Here is a 16,210-nt window from a genome sequence, read left to right on the forward strand (position 1 = left end):
TTCTCTCTGTGTACTTCTCTTTCTGTTCATCTCCCTCTTTTTTCCTTTTTCTAACTGCCCCCCCCATCTCTTCTCATCCTAGTGTCTCTGTCTCTTTCTTCCGTTTCTCCTTTTTCTGTCTACCTTGGCTCCATCCACCCCTCACTCCCATGTCTCTCTGCAGGCTGAGCCCCTACGAGTGGTATAACCCCCACCCGTGCTTGCGGGCACGCCCCCACATCCTGGAGAACCAGTACACGCTGGGCAACAGCCTCTGGTTCCCCGTGGGGGGCTTTATGCAGCAGGGCTCGGAGATCATGCCCCGGGCGCTGTCTACGCGCTGTGTCAGTGGAGTCTGGTGAGTGGCCTTCTGTCTGTCCCACCCTGGGTGGGGAGGGCCCCTTGGCCTGGGTGGATTCCGGTCCCCCTCCACCAGCTAGCTATGTGACAGGGAATGGGGTGGGAAGAGCTGAGGCCTAGCTCTGCTCCCTGCTAGCTGTGTGACCTTGTGTAGGCCACATCCCCTCTTTGTGCCTCAGTCTCTTCATCTGAAAAATGGGGATAAAAATGCCCATGTTTCAGGTTGTAAGGATTCAGTTGGGATGTTACACAGAAGTGCTTCTGCTGACATGAGAATTATAATTGGAATCACATAAACGCAGCTGTTGCTGGCTCACATGTGCTCTGGCGGTCACGGAGACCTGGGGTAGCCTTCACTGTCCAGGGACACCTGCTCCCTCAAAGTCCCTTGGGGACCCCAGTACTGTGGACAGAGCTTACTTCATCCCTGTGACGAGCTCCAAGAAGCCACGTGTCAGAGAGCAGACACCATCAACTCATATCTGTTTGACCCACCACTTTTTAAAAAATTTGAATGAGCAGCATTTAAAAATTGGACAAATTCACTCACAAATCCAGATTTCTCACTCTTCTTGAAAATCCGGGGGCTCTTGTAGTGCGGGATGAGTTGGCATTCTCCCGGGTTCGTGCATTAGAGCGCTGAGACCAGGCACTCCCCCAGGCCACCCACTCCAGCGCTGTCCGAGCCCCGCTCTGCCCCAGGCCCTCCTTGAAGAGCATTTCCTCCTCACCTCATCCCTGTCACTGAGAATTCACGCCTCAACAGACATGCACCAGATGCTTCGTGAACCCCTCCTGGTGCCAGGCACTCAGGTGAAGAATCCAGCCTCAAGAGGCAGAGGAGCCGATTGTAAAGAAGCTAAACAAAGAAACACAGAAACATCCTATTTGATCCCGACAATAAATAAAGCCCAAAGACAGAGTCTAATTCAAAACTCGTTCAAGACGAACGTTGAGTGCGTGGCAGGTTTTTCTCTCCCCACTAAGTGGGACTAACTGCCATATAGCGAGTCGTTGGCAGTTCGCTGGGCCCACTGGCTTTGCCCCTTTTGAGTCTTGATGACGTTTTCTTAATATCTCGGGACTGGGATCATTCCAAGCGTCCTGTGCCCTGTATTAGTTTCCTATTGCTGCTGCAACAAGTGAGACAGGTTTAGTGGCTTAGAGCAACATAAATGTGTTCTCTTTATGGGTCTGGAGGTCAGAAAGCCGAAATCTCACTGGGCTCAAGTCCAGGTGTGGGCAGGGCTGGCTCCTTTGAGAGGCTTTAGGGGAGGATCTGTTTGCCTGACTTTTCTAGCATCTAGAAGCCACCTGCATTCCTCGGCTTATGGCTGCTTTCTCTGTCTTCAAAGCCAGCAGCATAGCATCTTCCTAGCTCTGTCTCTGGCTCTGATTGCCTCTTTCCACTTATAAGGACCCTTATGATATCACCGGGGCCACCCAGATAATCCGGGATAATCTCCCCATCTCAAATTCCTTAACTTCGTCAAATCTGCAAAGGCTCTTTGACCCCATAAGGGGACGTACTCATGAGTTCAGGGCTTTGCATGGAGACATCTCTGGGGGCGGGGGTCCTTCTTCCGCCTACCACATGCCCCGGTTGCAACTTACTGATGCCGTCAGTGTAACCATGTATCAGATGCACGCAAACCTTGATATTAAAGCAAACCGGGCACGTGAGAGAGAACAGTAGGGGATGTGGACGCTCAGGGAAGCCTCTTGAGGAGGTGACATCTAGGCGGAGTCCTAAAGGCTAAAACAGAGGCATCCATGCCCAGGAGAGGGAGGAGCGTTCCAGACTGGCTAGAGGAGGCCCCACTGTGACAAATCTGGCCGAGTCCTCAGGTCGGTGGCGGACCGGTTGACTTCCTCTCTGCAGGCCATCTCTTCTGCTCCTTGGTCAGGGACTCCTTCCCCAGCCAGGCGTTCTGTGCCTGTATCCACCACCATCACCCCGGAAGCTCCCAGACACACCCGCCCCCTCCCCACTGGAGACCTGGACCCCAAGCTCACTCTCATCTTCACCCTCCGTCCTCCCACACATTCGCTCGGTCAGTGGATGTCTCAGCAGATGTTTCTTAGTCTCTGACTGGGACCCCAGCACGATGACGCAGCAGTGCAATGCCACTAGCCTAGGGGACTTGGCTGCCAACAGGGGCTGACCCGCCTCCTGGGCCCTTCACCTTCAGGGTCCTTGGAGCCACAGCCCAGAGCCGGACCCGAGGGCTCAGCGTCATTCAGGACAGCGCCACCTCTGTGTCCGTGCTTTTGAGGCTCTGCGCGACTGCAGCCCCGCCCTCTCTGGCCCGCTCTTGGCCACTGTCGCAATGTGGTCCTTGCACCTCCCTCTTTCCTGCTCTCTGATCCCTGCCTGCTTTCTGGTCCATCCACCTCAAGGTAGGCCCCTAGGCCATGCCTTCAGCCACTGTTTGCCATTATCCTCAACTCCTCCTGAAGTCCTCCCATCCTCAGAGTCCTCCCGGCAACCTCAGATCTAGTCCACAGCCTGGCTCCCCCTCCCCCGGCTCCACCAGGGTCACATGGGACCCCTCTACGGATACGTCCAGTATGTGTTATTAGCCACCCTCCTAGAAACTCTTGGCTTCCAAGCTGTTGTGGCCTTCTGGTTCCCTCCTTCCTCTTTGGATCCTGTTTCCTTGCACCTGGGGAGGGGGGTGGTGACTGCCCTTTGCCCTCTCTCACGTGAGCTCCTCCCTCCACACTGGTGATGTGTTGGTGCCTGCAGACCCAGCACCTTTGTTTTATGACAAATATTTTACGACAAATATCTTCTAACATCTGCTTTCCCACCCTGACGAAATTCAAGGGTAATATATCTACTTACACACCTGCCTACACGTGATTTAAAACAAATCAGTAATATGCCCTGATTGCAATACAAGGGAGAGAAAAGGAAGTGATCTATGGTAGAATAATGCAATAGCAATGAGTCAGTGTTTGGGCAGGGCTATCCCTGAAGACAGAAATCAGGAATCAGACAGCCGCACCGACTTAAAACGGGTACGTTGGGAATGACGAGAAGTGAGACCTTTTAATAGAGTTGTGTCGACACCTGAGACTTGACACTTTAAAATACTTGGTAAATGAGTGTGTTTGTACAAATACAAATCACCGTGAGCTTGGCGATTTCCTAATACAACTTCTCTAAGAATCTTGGTTGGGTGATTCAGAAACCGTGAGCAGGGCTGTTGTCGGAGACCTGAGTTCCAAACAGTGAAGGGTGCTTGGCAAAGTTTCAAACACGACATCCAGTTGTTCTTCAGTCTGAACAAGAGCTGTGTTCCTAGAAACTTTGGTTTCTGGTATAACCATCCAAAAACATTGGTGGTTTTTATGTACCAAGGAGTTAGGCTTAGATAGTCAGGTACCGGATTTTCTTTCTTGCTTAGACTAGGCTGCATTGCTGGACATCTACCCCACCCACCGACACTGGGAGCCACCAGGGTGCCCCACGCCTAACCAAGTGTCTTCCTCAGACACCTCCCAGGGGGCACCCCTTGTGCTTTGGAACTGACACTGACCGAGTTCTCCCTTCCAGACCTTCCCCGTGTGTGTTCAACAGGCATTCCCAAAACAACTTGTCCAAAATAGAGCATGCATGGTTACTTCCAAGACAGACTGTCCGTCTGTGTCCCCCTGCTCTGTCTCCATGAGTGGCCTCACCAGCCCCCTCCCTGCAGTCACCACCACTAGTCAGCCACCAGCCGCGCTGTATCCTTGGGGTCGAGGTGATGCCTGCTGTGTATCAGGCACTGAATAGTTTTGCCTTGACTGAATAGACATTGGCCCTTGGGGTGGGTTTGAAGAGAGTTGGTTTCCAGAGAGCTATGTCAGACCCTGGGTCTTTGTGTGTTGGGTTTCAATTTTCTTTTCTTTTGTGTTATTCATCCCTCTGTCTTCCACTCCCCACCCCCCGCCCCAGTGCCTAACACAGCACTGTGCATGTGCGCTTAGCGAAGGTTAGCCACTGTTTTCATGATTATCTGCCAGGGGGAGGGGGTGGTCTGGGAGGCTCTCCCAGCTTCCCCCCTGTCTTCATGCCCCACAGATCTGCACCATCTGCAGGGAGCCTGGCCACTCTCACCTGCCAGGCAGGAGGACAGAGAGTGTCAGGGTAAGACAAGCGGCTGCTCTTGGGCTCTGTGGTGAGGTCAGTGGGTGCCTGTTCTCCCAAGTCCCCAAGACAGTGAGCACATACACTCGAGCTTGTTCTGTGCCAGATGTGGCTCGCAGTCTTACAACAGCCCTGCAAGGGGCGGCCCACCGTTGCACTTGCTCCGCTGATGAGTCCAAGGTCACACAGCCAGGCAGTGAGAGAGCTGGGATTTGGGGATTTTCCAGAGATCTTTCTATTATTGATCTCTTGTTTAGTTCCATTGTGGTCAGAACGTTCTCCGTAGGATTTTCATCCTTCGAAATTTATGGAGACTTGTTTTATGGCTCAGCGTGTGGTCTGTCCTTGTAAAGCTCTCTGTGCGGTTGGTGGGTGTAGCGTGCCATAAATGGCAATTAGGGCCAGGAGGTTGACGGGGTTATTCCAGGCTTCTCTATCCATACTGATTTTCTGTCTGCTTGTTCTATCAATTATGGAGAGAGGGGTGTTGAAATCACCTGTAACTGTGGAGCAAATGTATCTATTTCTCTTTTCAGTTCTAATCGTTTTTGCTTCATGAATTTTGAAGCTCTGTAATTAGGGGTGTAAATGTTTAGGATTGTTGTCTGATGTCTTGATGAATTGATCCCTTCATCATTATATAATGTCTCTCTTTATTCCTGGTAACATGTCTGCTCTGAAGTTACCTTTTTTTGATATTCATATAGCCACTGCAGCTTGCTTTTTCTTTTTCTTTCTTTCTTCTTTCTTTCTTTCTTTCTTTCTTTCTTTCTTTCTTTCTTTCTTTTCTTTTTTTCTCTTTTTTCTTTTTTAAAGATTTATTTATTTGAGAGAGAATGTGTGTGTAAGTCAGGGGAGGGGCAGAGAGAGAATCTCAAGCAGACTCCACGCTGAGTGCAGATCCTGACTCAGGGCTCAATCCCAGGACCCTGGGATCATGACCTGAGCTGAAGGCAGACGCTTAACCGACAGAGCCCCCCAGGCACCCCTAGCCACCCCAGCTTTCTTATGCTTAGTGTTGGTATAGCATTATCTTTTCCCATCCCTTCACTTCTGACCTATCTGTATCATTATATTTAAAGTGGATTTCTTACAGGGGCGCCTGGGTGGCACAGCGGTTAAGCGTCTGCCTTCGGCTCAGGGCGTGATCCCAGCGTTGTGGGATCGAGCCCCACATCAGGCTCCTCTGCTATGAGCCTGCTTCTTCCTCTCCCACTCCCCCTGCTTGTGTTCCCTCTCTCGCTGGCTGTCTCTATCCCTGTCAAATAAATAAATAAAATCTTTAAAAAAAAAAAAAGTGGATTTCTTTACAGGCAGTACGTACTTGGGCCTTAGAGCAGGGGTTGGGAAACTTTTTCGATATTGGGCCAGATAGTAAATATTTTAGGCTTTGCTGGCCATCCGGTCTCTGTCACAACTATTCAGCTCTGCCCGTACCGAGATGCCAGAGATGATACATACATGAATGAGCGTGGCTGTGTTCCCATAAAACTTTATTTATGGACACTGGCACCAAAATTTGAATTTTATATGTCACATGTCATGATGTATTGCTCTTCTTTCAATTTCTTTTTAAGCATTTAAAAATGTGAAAACCATTCTTAGCCCGTGGGCTGTGCAAAAAGAGACAGCAAGACAGATTTGGCCCGTGGGCCATCGTTTGCCAACCCCCGGTTGAGATCATTTACGTTTAATGCAGTTACTGTTACGGTTGGGTTTAAATCTGTCAACTTGTTGCCTCTTTTTAATTTGTCCCACCTCTTTGGGCTCCCTTTTCCCTCTTTCCCTACCATCTTTTGGATTTATTGAGATTTTTAGGATTCTCTTTCATGTCTCCTATTGACTTATTAAGCATACTTTTTAAAAATTTTTTCTTAGTAGTTGCTTGCTCTGGGTTTACAATATGCATCTTGAATTGATTACAAAATACTTTCAAGTAACAGTCTACCACTTCACGTAAGATGAAGATCTTAACCGTGTCCCATCCCTCCCATTCTTCAAGCTGCTCTTAGCATATGTATTACTTCTATTTATCTTACGTACCCCATGACATATGAGGTTTATATGTGTGTGTGTGTGTGTGTGTTTGCTTAAACAGTAAATGTCTTTCATTTTTATATATTTTTAAAGATTTTATTTATTTATTTATTTGAGAGAGAGAGAGAGAAAGCACGAGTTGGGGGGGGCAGTAGAAGGAGAGGGAGAAGCAGACTCCCCGCTGAGCAAGGAGCCCAACACAGGACTTAATCCCAGGACCCTGGGATCATGACCTGAGCTGAAGGCAGACACTTCACTGACTGAGCCACCCAGGCACCCCGAATTGTTGTCTTTGAAAGCAGTGCTCTGGTCTCTTGGAGTTTCACCCTATGCATGCTCAGATCGATATTCAGCCGAAGATTCAGGGGGACTCAGCAGATTTCTGGAACCCTGTGTCATCTTGGATTCTCTGTCTCACAAATTCTAGCCATGTTGGCCTCTCTGATCTCCACCTCTGCAACTCAGTGAGATTGCCAGACTGGGTTTCCCTTCCTGGCACTGCAGTCTATAAATTAAATTCAGCCAGACAGCCTGGGCAGTGATACGTCTCACTTCATTGCTTTTTTTCCCCTCAGGATTACAGTCCTGTGATGCCTATAGTCCTGTGTCTTTAAACAGTTTTCTTCATTCTGTCCAGTTTTCTAGTTGTTCACAGTGGGAGGGTATTTTCAGGATACCTTATTCTCTTATTTCTGGAAGTGGACGTCTCTGGAAGCAGTATTAAACCCAGAGAGTCTGGCCCCAGCATCTGTCCTTCCAGCCTTCCCACCAATCAGCAGTCGCTGAGCCTTCTAGATGCCGAGGTCATTGAGAGGGTCACCACCAACAGGGTGCACGGCCACAGTGGGAGGGGGGCAGGCGTGGCTCCAGCCTGTAGCTCACTCTTTCCACCCCTCAGGTGGGCCTTCACCTTGATCATCATCTCCTCCTACACGGCCAACCTGGCCGCCTTCCTCACCGTGCAGCGCATGGAGGTGCCTGTGGAGTCAGCCGACGACCTGGCCGACCAGACCAACATTGAGTATGGTACCATCCATGCTGGCTCCACCATGACCTTCTTTCAGGTGGGGCCCTTAAAGTGGCCCGGGCTTGGTATCCCCACACCACGTAGCCGCCCGGGCTGGGGCTGGGCAGGGGCTCCTGGGTCAGAGGGATTGATGACAGTCAGGGAGGCCGGGGAGCAGAAGACACACTTGTGGTGTCACCAGGAGTGTTGCGGACTGGCTGGGAAAACTGGACTCTCAGTGAATAGAGGGGAATAGATGTGGGATCTAATGTCATATCAGGCTAGACAGGCCAAACAGGGACACGGAGGCTGCTAGAAGTGTCAGGCCTGGGAAAATGGGCCAGCCCGAGAGGAGGGCAAGGCCCTTCAAGGTGAAAGGAGCCTGTCCCTGTGTATTATTAGGCCGTGGGAAGGAATCAAAAGGAAAGCAAGCCTGGCAAGGAGGTTTGGGTGACGGCAGAGGTCCTGAATGCCAGGATAAGGCTGGGACTAGAGCCTGTAAGTGGGGAGGTGGGAATGGTTACTGAGCAGAGGTGACCCATTTAGAGCTGGAAGTTCCCTCTCCTCTGCTTTCGGCTCTTTCGGTCTCCCTCTGGTCTCCTCGCTTGCTCTCCGGTTGAGAGAAACCTCCTGGAGGGCAGGGGACAGGGCTGAGGGAAGACCCTCACCGGACTTCCCCTGGGCCCCCTCTGGCCAGAATTCGAGGTACCAGACGTACCAGAGGATGTGGAACTACATGCAGTCGAAGCAGCCCAGTGTGTTTGTCAAGAGCACGGAAGAAGGCATCGCCCGTGTTCTCAACTCCCGCTACGCCTTCCTGCTAGAGTCCACCATGAACGAGTACCACCGGCGGCTCAATTGCAACCTCACCCAGATCGGGGGCCTCCTCGACACTAAGGGCTACGGCATCGGCATGCCACTGGGTATGGAGCACCGGGGCCGGGGGCGGGGGGCGGAGGGGGCCCCGGGCGTCTGGACCCAGGCCACGTGGGCAGGCCCTCTCTGTGGTGGGCCAGGTATGTCGTGTGCGTCGTGCGCGGCCTCCTCGCTGCATGGCCTTGGGCCCACGTCACCATCCTGAACCTCCACACTCGACCTGCAAACACGGGTCTAGCGGCAGTCAGGTCTGGCCCTGCATGACCGCTGGGAGAACCCAGTGAGACTGGGTACAAGCCAGTACTTAGGGGCCATGACACCTACCACTTTCCCCTTTGGCCTGAGGACCCCTTGAGGGTGCCTCGTGTTCTCTGCATGGAACCCACAGCCTGGCTCAGCACCGTGCTCAGAATATGGATGATGGATGATGGGGAGAGAGGGAGGGAGGGAGAGAGAGAGAAAAAGAGAGAGGGAGGGAGGGAGGGAGGGATCTGCCAGGGAGACTTGGACATGCTTTTCCAGGGCCCAGTGCTGGAAACCCACCAATTTTATCACCAAATCTTGACATCTTGGCTTTTAAATCCATCTCTCTGCTGCTGACTGCTGGGTTAGTTATCTAATGCTGTGTAACAAATTACCACAAATCTTAGCAGCTTTGTGCTTTGTCTCCGTGCTGGGCCAGGGAAGCAGTGTAGCCTGGTGTTTGGAGGGCAGGCTCTGGAGTCACAGTGACCTGGCTTCAAATCCCAGCCCCCTCCTTGACTCTGTGCATGAGCTTAGGCAGAATATCACCTGCCTTGTGTAGAAGATGGGAGTGGTTAACACCTGGTAATACCAGGATCAGGTGGGACCAGAATTAATGTCTGTAAACCTAGGATCTGACACGTCGTGGGTGCCTGGTAAATACTAATCCCTCCACTCGCCCGTGTCCCTCATTCCTGGCCCCTGGCAGATACTTAAGAAGTGTCATAGTGAATGACGAAGTGAGTCCGGGATAGGACATGTGTGGAGTGTTTGGGACCTAGGGGTGGTTTAAGGCGAGGGGCCGAGGGCAGGGAGGAGAGAGGGGGAGTTGAGGCCACGCAGAGGAGATTCAGTCACCGAGCAGATTGTCGGATGCCCTGCTGCGTGCCAGGCACTGCGCTGCATGCTGGGATCCCACAGCAGGGAGCTGGCGAGCCCCCAGCCTCCTGCCTTCCACGAGGGCCACACACAGCAAGCACACGATAAGCACGCAGCTTTATAAAGCTATGTCGGGGTCACAACTGCTCTGAAGTAAAGTCAGGGGAAGAGACTGACAGGGATGGGGGTGCCTGGTGCCGTTTTAAGGGAAGTTGCCAGAGGAGACCCCCTTGAGGTAGAGCCCTGGGTGATGTGAGGGAAGGAACATTCCAGGCAGAAGTTCTGGAGGGATGGTGTCTGGAGGACTCGAGGAACAGCCAGGAGGCTGGTGTGGCAGGAGCTGCGAGCCGTGGGGGCAGAGACCAGTGAACACAGGATCTCTAGGCTGAGGGAAGGACTGGGTTCTCTCTGCATCGGGAAGCCACTGGAGAATTTTGAGCACGAGAGAGGCGAGATCTAGGACTCTGTTTCTGAAGTTGTCCCTCTGGCTGCTGTGTTAAGAAGAGCCTGGGTGGGGGGTGAGGAGAGCTGCAGGGAGGGGACCGTGACAAATGTGACAGGAAGTGTAGTGAGGGCTTGGCCCAGGGCGGTCACAGGGGAGGTCAAGGCAAACCGTGGTCAGCCTCGAAGGTGGACAGAGAAGAACCCGGGGATGTGGTGGAGGCGGGAGGAAGGGCCATGCTGAGGGCACCGTGGGGGTTTGGGTGGACAGCGCTCCAGGGCCCCAGTAGCCAGCACACCCCCTTGCGTGTCTGGTCCAGGCTCCCCATTCCGGGATGAGATCACCTTGGCCATCCTGCAGCTTCAGGAGAACAACCGGCTGGAGATCCTGAAGCGCAAGTGGTGGGAGGGGGGCCGGTGCCCCAAGGAGGAGGACCATCGAGCTAAAGGTCAGCCACCCCGCACTCCGCGCCATTCCCGGAGCCCCCTGAAGCCCCCGTGCCCACACAGCCCCGACCCCGTGGCTTTCCCCCTCCGCCCCCAGGTTTGGGCATGGAGAACATTGGTGGCATTTTTGTCGTGCTCATCTGTGGCCTCATCATTGCTGTCTTCGTGGCGGTCATGGAATTTATATGGTCCACACGGAGGTCGGCAGAGTCTGAAGAGGTGAGGGGGTTGGCGAAGGGGGTGGGGGAGAAGTGGGGTGCCAGGGGCGGAGGTGCATGGAGATTGTGGCCTCGGTAGCCTTCCTGGAGGAATGTCAGAGGCAGCAGGGAGGGGAGAGGACTTGGCGGGGGGGTCAGAGAAGAGGTGGGTGCAGACAGAAGGGAGAGGGGAACGAGGTGAGAGGAAGGCCAGAGGAGGGAAAGCAGCATGGACAGAGGGGAGCATGAAGGGGAAAGGAGGGGAGAAGGGCCAGAAAGAAGAATGTGGGGAGGGGCAGGGTGTGAAGGAAGGAGAAATGAGAGGTGGATGGGGCTCGTGGACAGGCTGGTTTCAGCTGCTTCCTAATGACACTCCTCCATTTCCAGCCCCACTTGGGCCTCTGCACGCTCCTGCAGCGTTCCACCTCCCCTCCCCCAGCCCCTCCCCCTCCTCACCTGGGCTGATGAGCTTGCTTCCACTTCCCTGAGAAAAGCGGAGGAGTCCAGGGAGAGCATGCAGACCTCTGCACAACCTGCTTTCTCCACTCGCCCAGTCAGTTACTCTGAGGGAACATCCATACTCCCAGCTAAGGCGCCCTCCACTGTGCCCCCATCTCCTCTCTCGCCCTCCCAAGGACATCCCTCCATGGTTCTCTGCACCCTCCCCCCATCGTCAGTTTCCTCCTCTCTGCTGTCTGCATACAAACATGCTGTCATCTCCCCTATCTTCCAGAAATTTCTCTTGACCCCACTTTCCCTCCCAGACACCACCCCACTTCTCCCCTAACCTTACAACCTTGAAAGAATGTCTCCCTGCTGCTTCAGTTCCCCTCCTGCGTTCACTCTGGAACACACTCCCATCCAGCTGTTGTCCCCACCTCCGCACCGAAGCCACTCATCACCAGTGACCCACATCCCGGATCCACTGCCCGAGTTTCAGGCCTCACCATACGTGAGGTAGTGATAGGCTTCAGCACAGCTGATCTGCTGTCCTCAAAACCCTCTCTTCTATGCTCATGCATCGCTTTTCTCCTTCCTCTGCGGCCAGTCCTTTGTCAGAGGGCTCTAGGGCTCCTTCCTGGACTCTTCTCTGGCTTTCTTTAGCCCCTTGGTGGTCCCATCCAGCCAAATGGTTTGTAAGACCACCGTTATGCTGATGACCTGTATTAGTTATTTATTACCATATAACACTAAGATTTAGCAGCTTCAAACAGCACACTTATGTCAGTTTAGTTTCTATGGGTCAGAAATCTGGGAGCAGCTTAGCTGGGTGGTTCTGGTTACCACTGCCTGTAGCAAGGTCATGGTCATGCTGTTGGCCGAAGGATTGCCTGGAGCCAGAGGGTCCCCTTCCAAGGTGGCATACTGTCTCCAGATGTACTTGCAGGATTTTGATGTATGGAGATGACTAAGTGATGACACGGAGAGGCCAATGCCATTGAAAGAAGAGTCTTATTACTTAACATTTCCCAGGAGGGATCACTCCACACCCCACTGGGCCACAGGGGAAGCACCAGGTTTGGTCAGAAGCTGGAGCTGGAGCAAAGCCTAGGTCACAGACTTCATGGGGGTTTCTGCACGAAAGGCAAGGCAGGCAGGGAAAGCAGCTTAGAATTGGCTAGTGTGGATAATGCCGGTGGGCTCTGGGCTAGAGGGGTGGTCTCTAGTGGTGTGTAACTGGTCCTGGGTGCTTTCGGGCAGCTGGGTGTGAGAGTTAGATTAAGTGGGGGGGTGGGGAAGGTACTGGGATTGGTTGGTTTGCATATGAAAAGAGGGCTCCCAGCCCTTTGCTATCCCTAAGAATTGTCTAGATCTGGGAGGGCGCCTCTCCCTGGCCAGCAAGGTTTTTAAGATTTCAAAACATCCTGAGGTAGAGTAAAGAACATGAGGAACACACACTCCCCTGACAGTTGGCAGGAGGCCTCAGTCCCTCACACGGGGACCTCTCCATAGGGCTGCTTGGGTGTCCTCACACCGTGGCAGCTGACTTCGCCCCAGAGTGAGTGATCCAAGGGCGAACCAGGCAGAGGCTAAAACGTCAGCTGACTAGTTAGCTGACTAGCTGTATTCTGCTGGTCACACAGCAGCCCCGAAACAAAGGCAGAGGGGACTACAGGGGGCAGAAACACTGGAGGGCGGGACCCTGGAGGCTGCCTGCCTTAACTCCCCCATGCGCCCCCCTCGCAGGGACCTTTCCCCTGACCCAGGCTTTGTACACGCAGCCCCATACTCCACATCACCCAGTGGATGTCTGAAAGAGAGCCCACGGAACATCACGTGGCCAATGCAGAGCTCCTGCCCACACACCAGACATCGCCGTCATTCCACTTGCTCAGGCCAAGATGTGATTACCCTACACTCTCCCCTCTCTCTCAGTCCGTCCTGTTGGCTCCATCTTCGAAACAGACCCAGAATCCAGCCCCTTCTCACCTCCTTGGCCGCTGCCACTCAGCTTGCCCTTGGCCTCCCTAGTCTGTTCCCAACACAGTGAAAGTACCACAGTCCTTAAAGCTCCCCAATGCCTCCCACCTGACTGGGAATAAAAGCCAAGCCCTTCCAGCAGCCTATGGGCCCCATTGCTCCTCTGACCTCTTCTTCTCCCTCTGTCTCCCTGTGTCCCCCATTCCGGCCATCCTGCTCTGCTGGTGGTTCCCCTGGCCCCCCAGCATCTCTGTCCTGCTGAGGCATCTGCCTGCTCTCCTCCCAGGCTCCAGGGCTCACCCAGCGCTGCCTTTCAGTCTCACTGAAGGTCTTCTTCCCCAAGAGTGGTCCCTGACGTCCCTACTCCAGCAGCAGCATCACTCCCCACCTCTCTTCCCGATTTTATTTTTCTCCAAAGCACTCCTCACCAGCTAACATGCTACCTATATTTATAGCCTTTCCCCCCCACCTGTCTCCGCATGCTGGAATACAACCTCCATGAGGGCAGGGACTTCTCTCTGTTTTGTTCTCTGCATACAGCAGGCGCTCAGTAAATGTCTTGCAATAATGGTAGGATGAATGAGAGGCAGAAGATGGAAAACAAGTAGGAGGTAGTCAGAGACTCGGGATTGATAAGAAAGGGAGAGAAGCCTAGATAGGAGGTGAGGGTGGACTCGGGGAGAAACCCTGAGAATGGAAGGGGAGTGAGAAGCGGAGAGACAGAGGAATTGAGAGGCAGAGAGGTGAGGCCGGCAGAGCGGTGAGGCCGGCAGAGCCCAGAAAGAGCAGAGGATGAGAGGGGGAAGGAGAGGAGGACTGTTTTTAGGGGAGGCAGGAAGGGGAGAGCAGACGCAGAAGCCAGGCGAGGGGGCGGCGGCGAGGAGAGCGCTGTTGTCGCCGGTCAGACGGTGACCACCGCGCCCCGCCCTGCGCCGCCCACAGGTGTCGGTGTGCCAGGAGATGCTGCAGGAGCTGCGGCACGCGGTGTCTTGCCGCAAGACGTCGCGTTCCCGCCGCCGCCGGCGCCCGGGCGGCCCGAGCCGGGCCCTGCTGTCGCTGCGCGCGGTCCGTGAGATGCGCCTCAGCAACGGCAAGCTCTACTCGGCCGGCGCGGGCGGGGATGCGGGCGGCGGAGCCGGGCTGGCGGCCGGACTGATCGCAGGGACGGGGCCCGCCCCAGGCCCGGGCCGCCCCCTCTTCCCCAGCGGGCAAGGGACGGGACTTGTGCCCCCCCCCCACCGGTGCGCCGGACGCCGCGATTTTGCCTTCGGCTTACGGTGAAGTCCTGCGAGGCTCGGCTCCTGAGCCTGCCTTCGCCCCCTAGTGGACTCGCCAGAGGGTGCCGCGGACCCTGCACTTCGCCCCCGACTGCGGACATGAGCGCAGGAACCGAGGACTTCAGGGGCCGGGTACTGCGGGGCCGTTCCAGAAGCGGAAAGCAGTCCGCGAGGAGAGCCCCATCCTGGGACTGCTCAGGCTCCCCAAGACTTGACACAGCCCTCCCCACTTCTGGAGGAGGGGAGGGCCTCTGGGCAGATGGGTGTCCCCTGGCACCCCTCAACTCTTCTCTTTCTCTCTTTTTTTTGGGGAGAAACCTCGGAATTTCTATGAGACCCCCCCGGGGAGGAGGTCAGTTGGGCCCCCTTCCCTCCCCCTGCCACACCCCAGTCCCTATTGGAATAAAAAAAAGAACAAAACCCCAAAACTGGGGATACCTGGGTCTCATTTCCTGGGGGTGTGAGGGCATTAAAGGCTTGGGCTCCCCAGGGAGTGTGCTGAGAACCACACACTGGATGGTCACTCCTGGACTCTCTCCACCCTTGGGCCCTGCCCTCAGGCAGCAGGTCAGCCCAGATCCTGGCAGCTGGCCCCTCTCCACTGACCTTCTCTCAGGACAGAAGGAGGCTGCGACAGAGACCCTGAGACAGATGGAGAAAGATGGAGGGATCTGGAGAGGCGGAGACACCAGGGAACAGAGACACAGAAAGACAGAAACCAGATGGGGTTAGGGGGAGGGGAGGGTGAGTGAACTGCTTAGTGCGATGGTGCCTGGGTGGCCACACAGTGACAAGTGTGTGCTTGGGCCAGGGTGATTTGATGACTTTTTAATTGTGGGCATGTGTGTGTATGTACGCCCGTGAGGCCGTCTTCAACTGTCTGTGACTGTGACCCTGTGTTTCTGCTGAAAGTGTGCCTCCCCAGCCCCCAAGAGAGGAAGTGAGAAATCCCAGTAGAGGGGGGGTGGCTGAAGGGCTGGTTGAGCAGGGAGAGGGGTGGGTCTGCTTTCTGTCCCCGCCTTCCCCGCCTCCCCCCTGTCGCCCTGCTGGAGGTTTCCACTGGAAACTGCAGCTGAGAAAGGACGAGTGAAGGTCACACAGCAAGAGCCATAACGAGGCCGAGTAGAAGGGGGAGAGATGGAGAGGTGGAGAGAGAGGAAGAGATGGAGCAGGGGTGGGGGAGAGAGAGAGATGGGGAGAGACAAGGAGGGGGGCTGAGAGGGAGGGGGAGAGAGAGTTGGGGCCGAGAGGGGGAGAGGCAGAGAGAGACATACCGTGATTAGGTGAGATGGAATGGAGAAGGGGACAAGAGACTGAGACAGGCGGGGAGACAGATGAAGCAGGAAGTTAAGAGACCCCAGGGAATTGGGGCTGAGAGAAGCAGAGATTGAGGTGGGACAGAGGCATGCTAGAGATGGGAAGCCAAAGAAAACTAGATGGAGAGGGGAGGGGGCTGGAGTGGTGAGGAAAGCCAGACTGAGTGGGACCCAGCTGGGAAAGGAGAGGCTGGGCCCTCCCCTCCGGCAGGCTGCCGGAACCTGGGAGCTGTCCGTTCAGCACCGTCCTGGTGGGGACTGGCGCGCACTGCCCTGTCTCCCTTGCGGGGCCGGCGGGCATCCAGGAGAAACTGCCTGGTACATAGCACCCCCTGTCTCCTCCTGGCCCCTTCTTTGTCTCCGGCACTTGCTGTGTGTGTGCCCCTTGGGGACAGGTGTGGGGGTGAGCTTGTCTCAGGGTCTAAGTTGTCCCCACATCTATTGCACAGACTTTAATCAATGTCTCTGCCCTTGGGCTGGACTCTCAGTCTGTTGAGGTGACTAGAATATGATTGCAGACATTTCTGGTCTCTCTAGATCTCTGTCCCCATACCATGCAGCTGATCTATGAGGTCTCTCCCCATTTCCGAGTC

The 16,210-nt window shown here is 54.6% G+C and overlaps 1 protein-coding gene across 1 annotated transcript in view; it reads left to right on the forward strand.

The window, feature by feature from the left end:
* Window positions 1-14,516, forward strand: part of GRIK5 (glutamate ionotropic receptor kainate type subunit 5) — a 51,096-nt gene extending 36,580 nt beyond the window's left edge. Inside the window, exons 15-21 of the mRNA XM_034639009.1 lie at window positions 164-337; window positions 7,413-7,578; window positions 8,218-8,443; window positions 10,280-10,408; window positions 10,504-10,625; window positions 13,967-14,248; window positions 14,349-14,516. Of these exons, the coding sequence (XP_034494900.1) occupies window positions 164-337; window positions 7,413-7,578; window positions 8,218-8,443; window positions 10,280-10,408; window positions 10,504-10,625; window positions 13,967-14,248; window positions 14,349-14,516 (1,267 nt within the window). The remainder of the gene's footprint in view (window positions 1-163; window positions 338-7,412; window positions 7,579-8,217; window positions 8,444-10,279; window positions 10,409-10,503; window positions 10,626-13,966; window positions 14,249-14,348) is intronic.
* Window positions 14,517-16,210: the final 1,694 nt, after the last annotated feature.

The sequence above is a fragment of the Ailuropoda melanoleuca genome, chromosome 12, assembly GCF_002007445.2.
Source record: "Ailuropoda melanoleuca isolate Jingjing chromosome 12, ASM200744v2, whole genome shotgun sequence".
Taxonomy (NCBI): domain Eukaryota; kingdom Metazoa; phylum Chordata; class Mammalia; order Carnivora; family Ursidae; genus Ailuropoda; species Ailuropoda melanoleuca.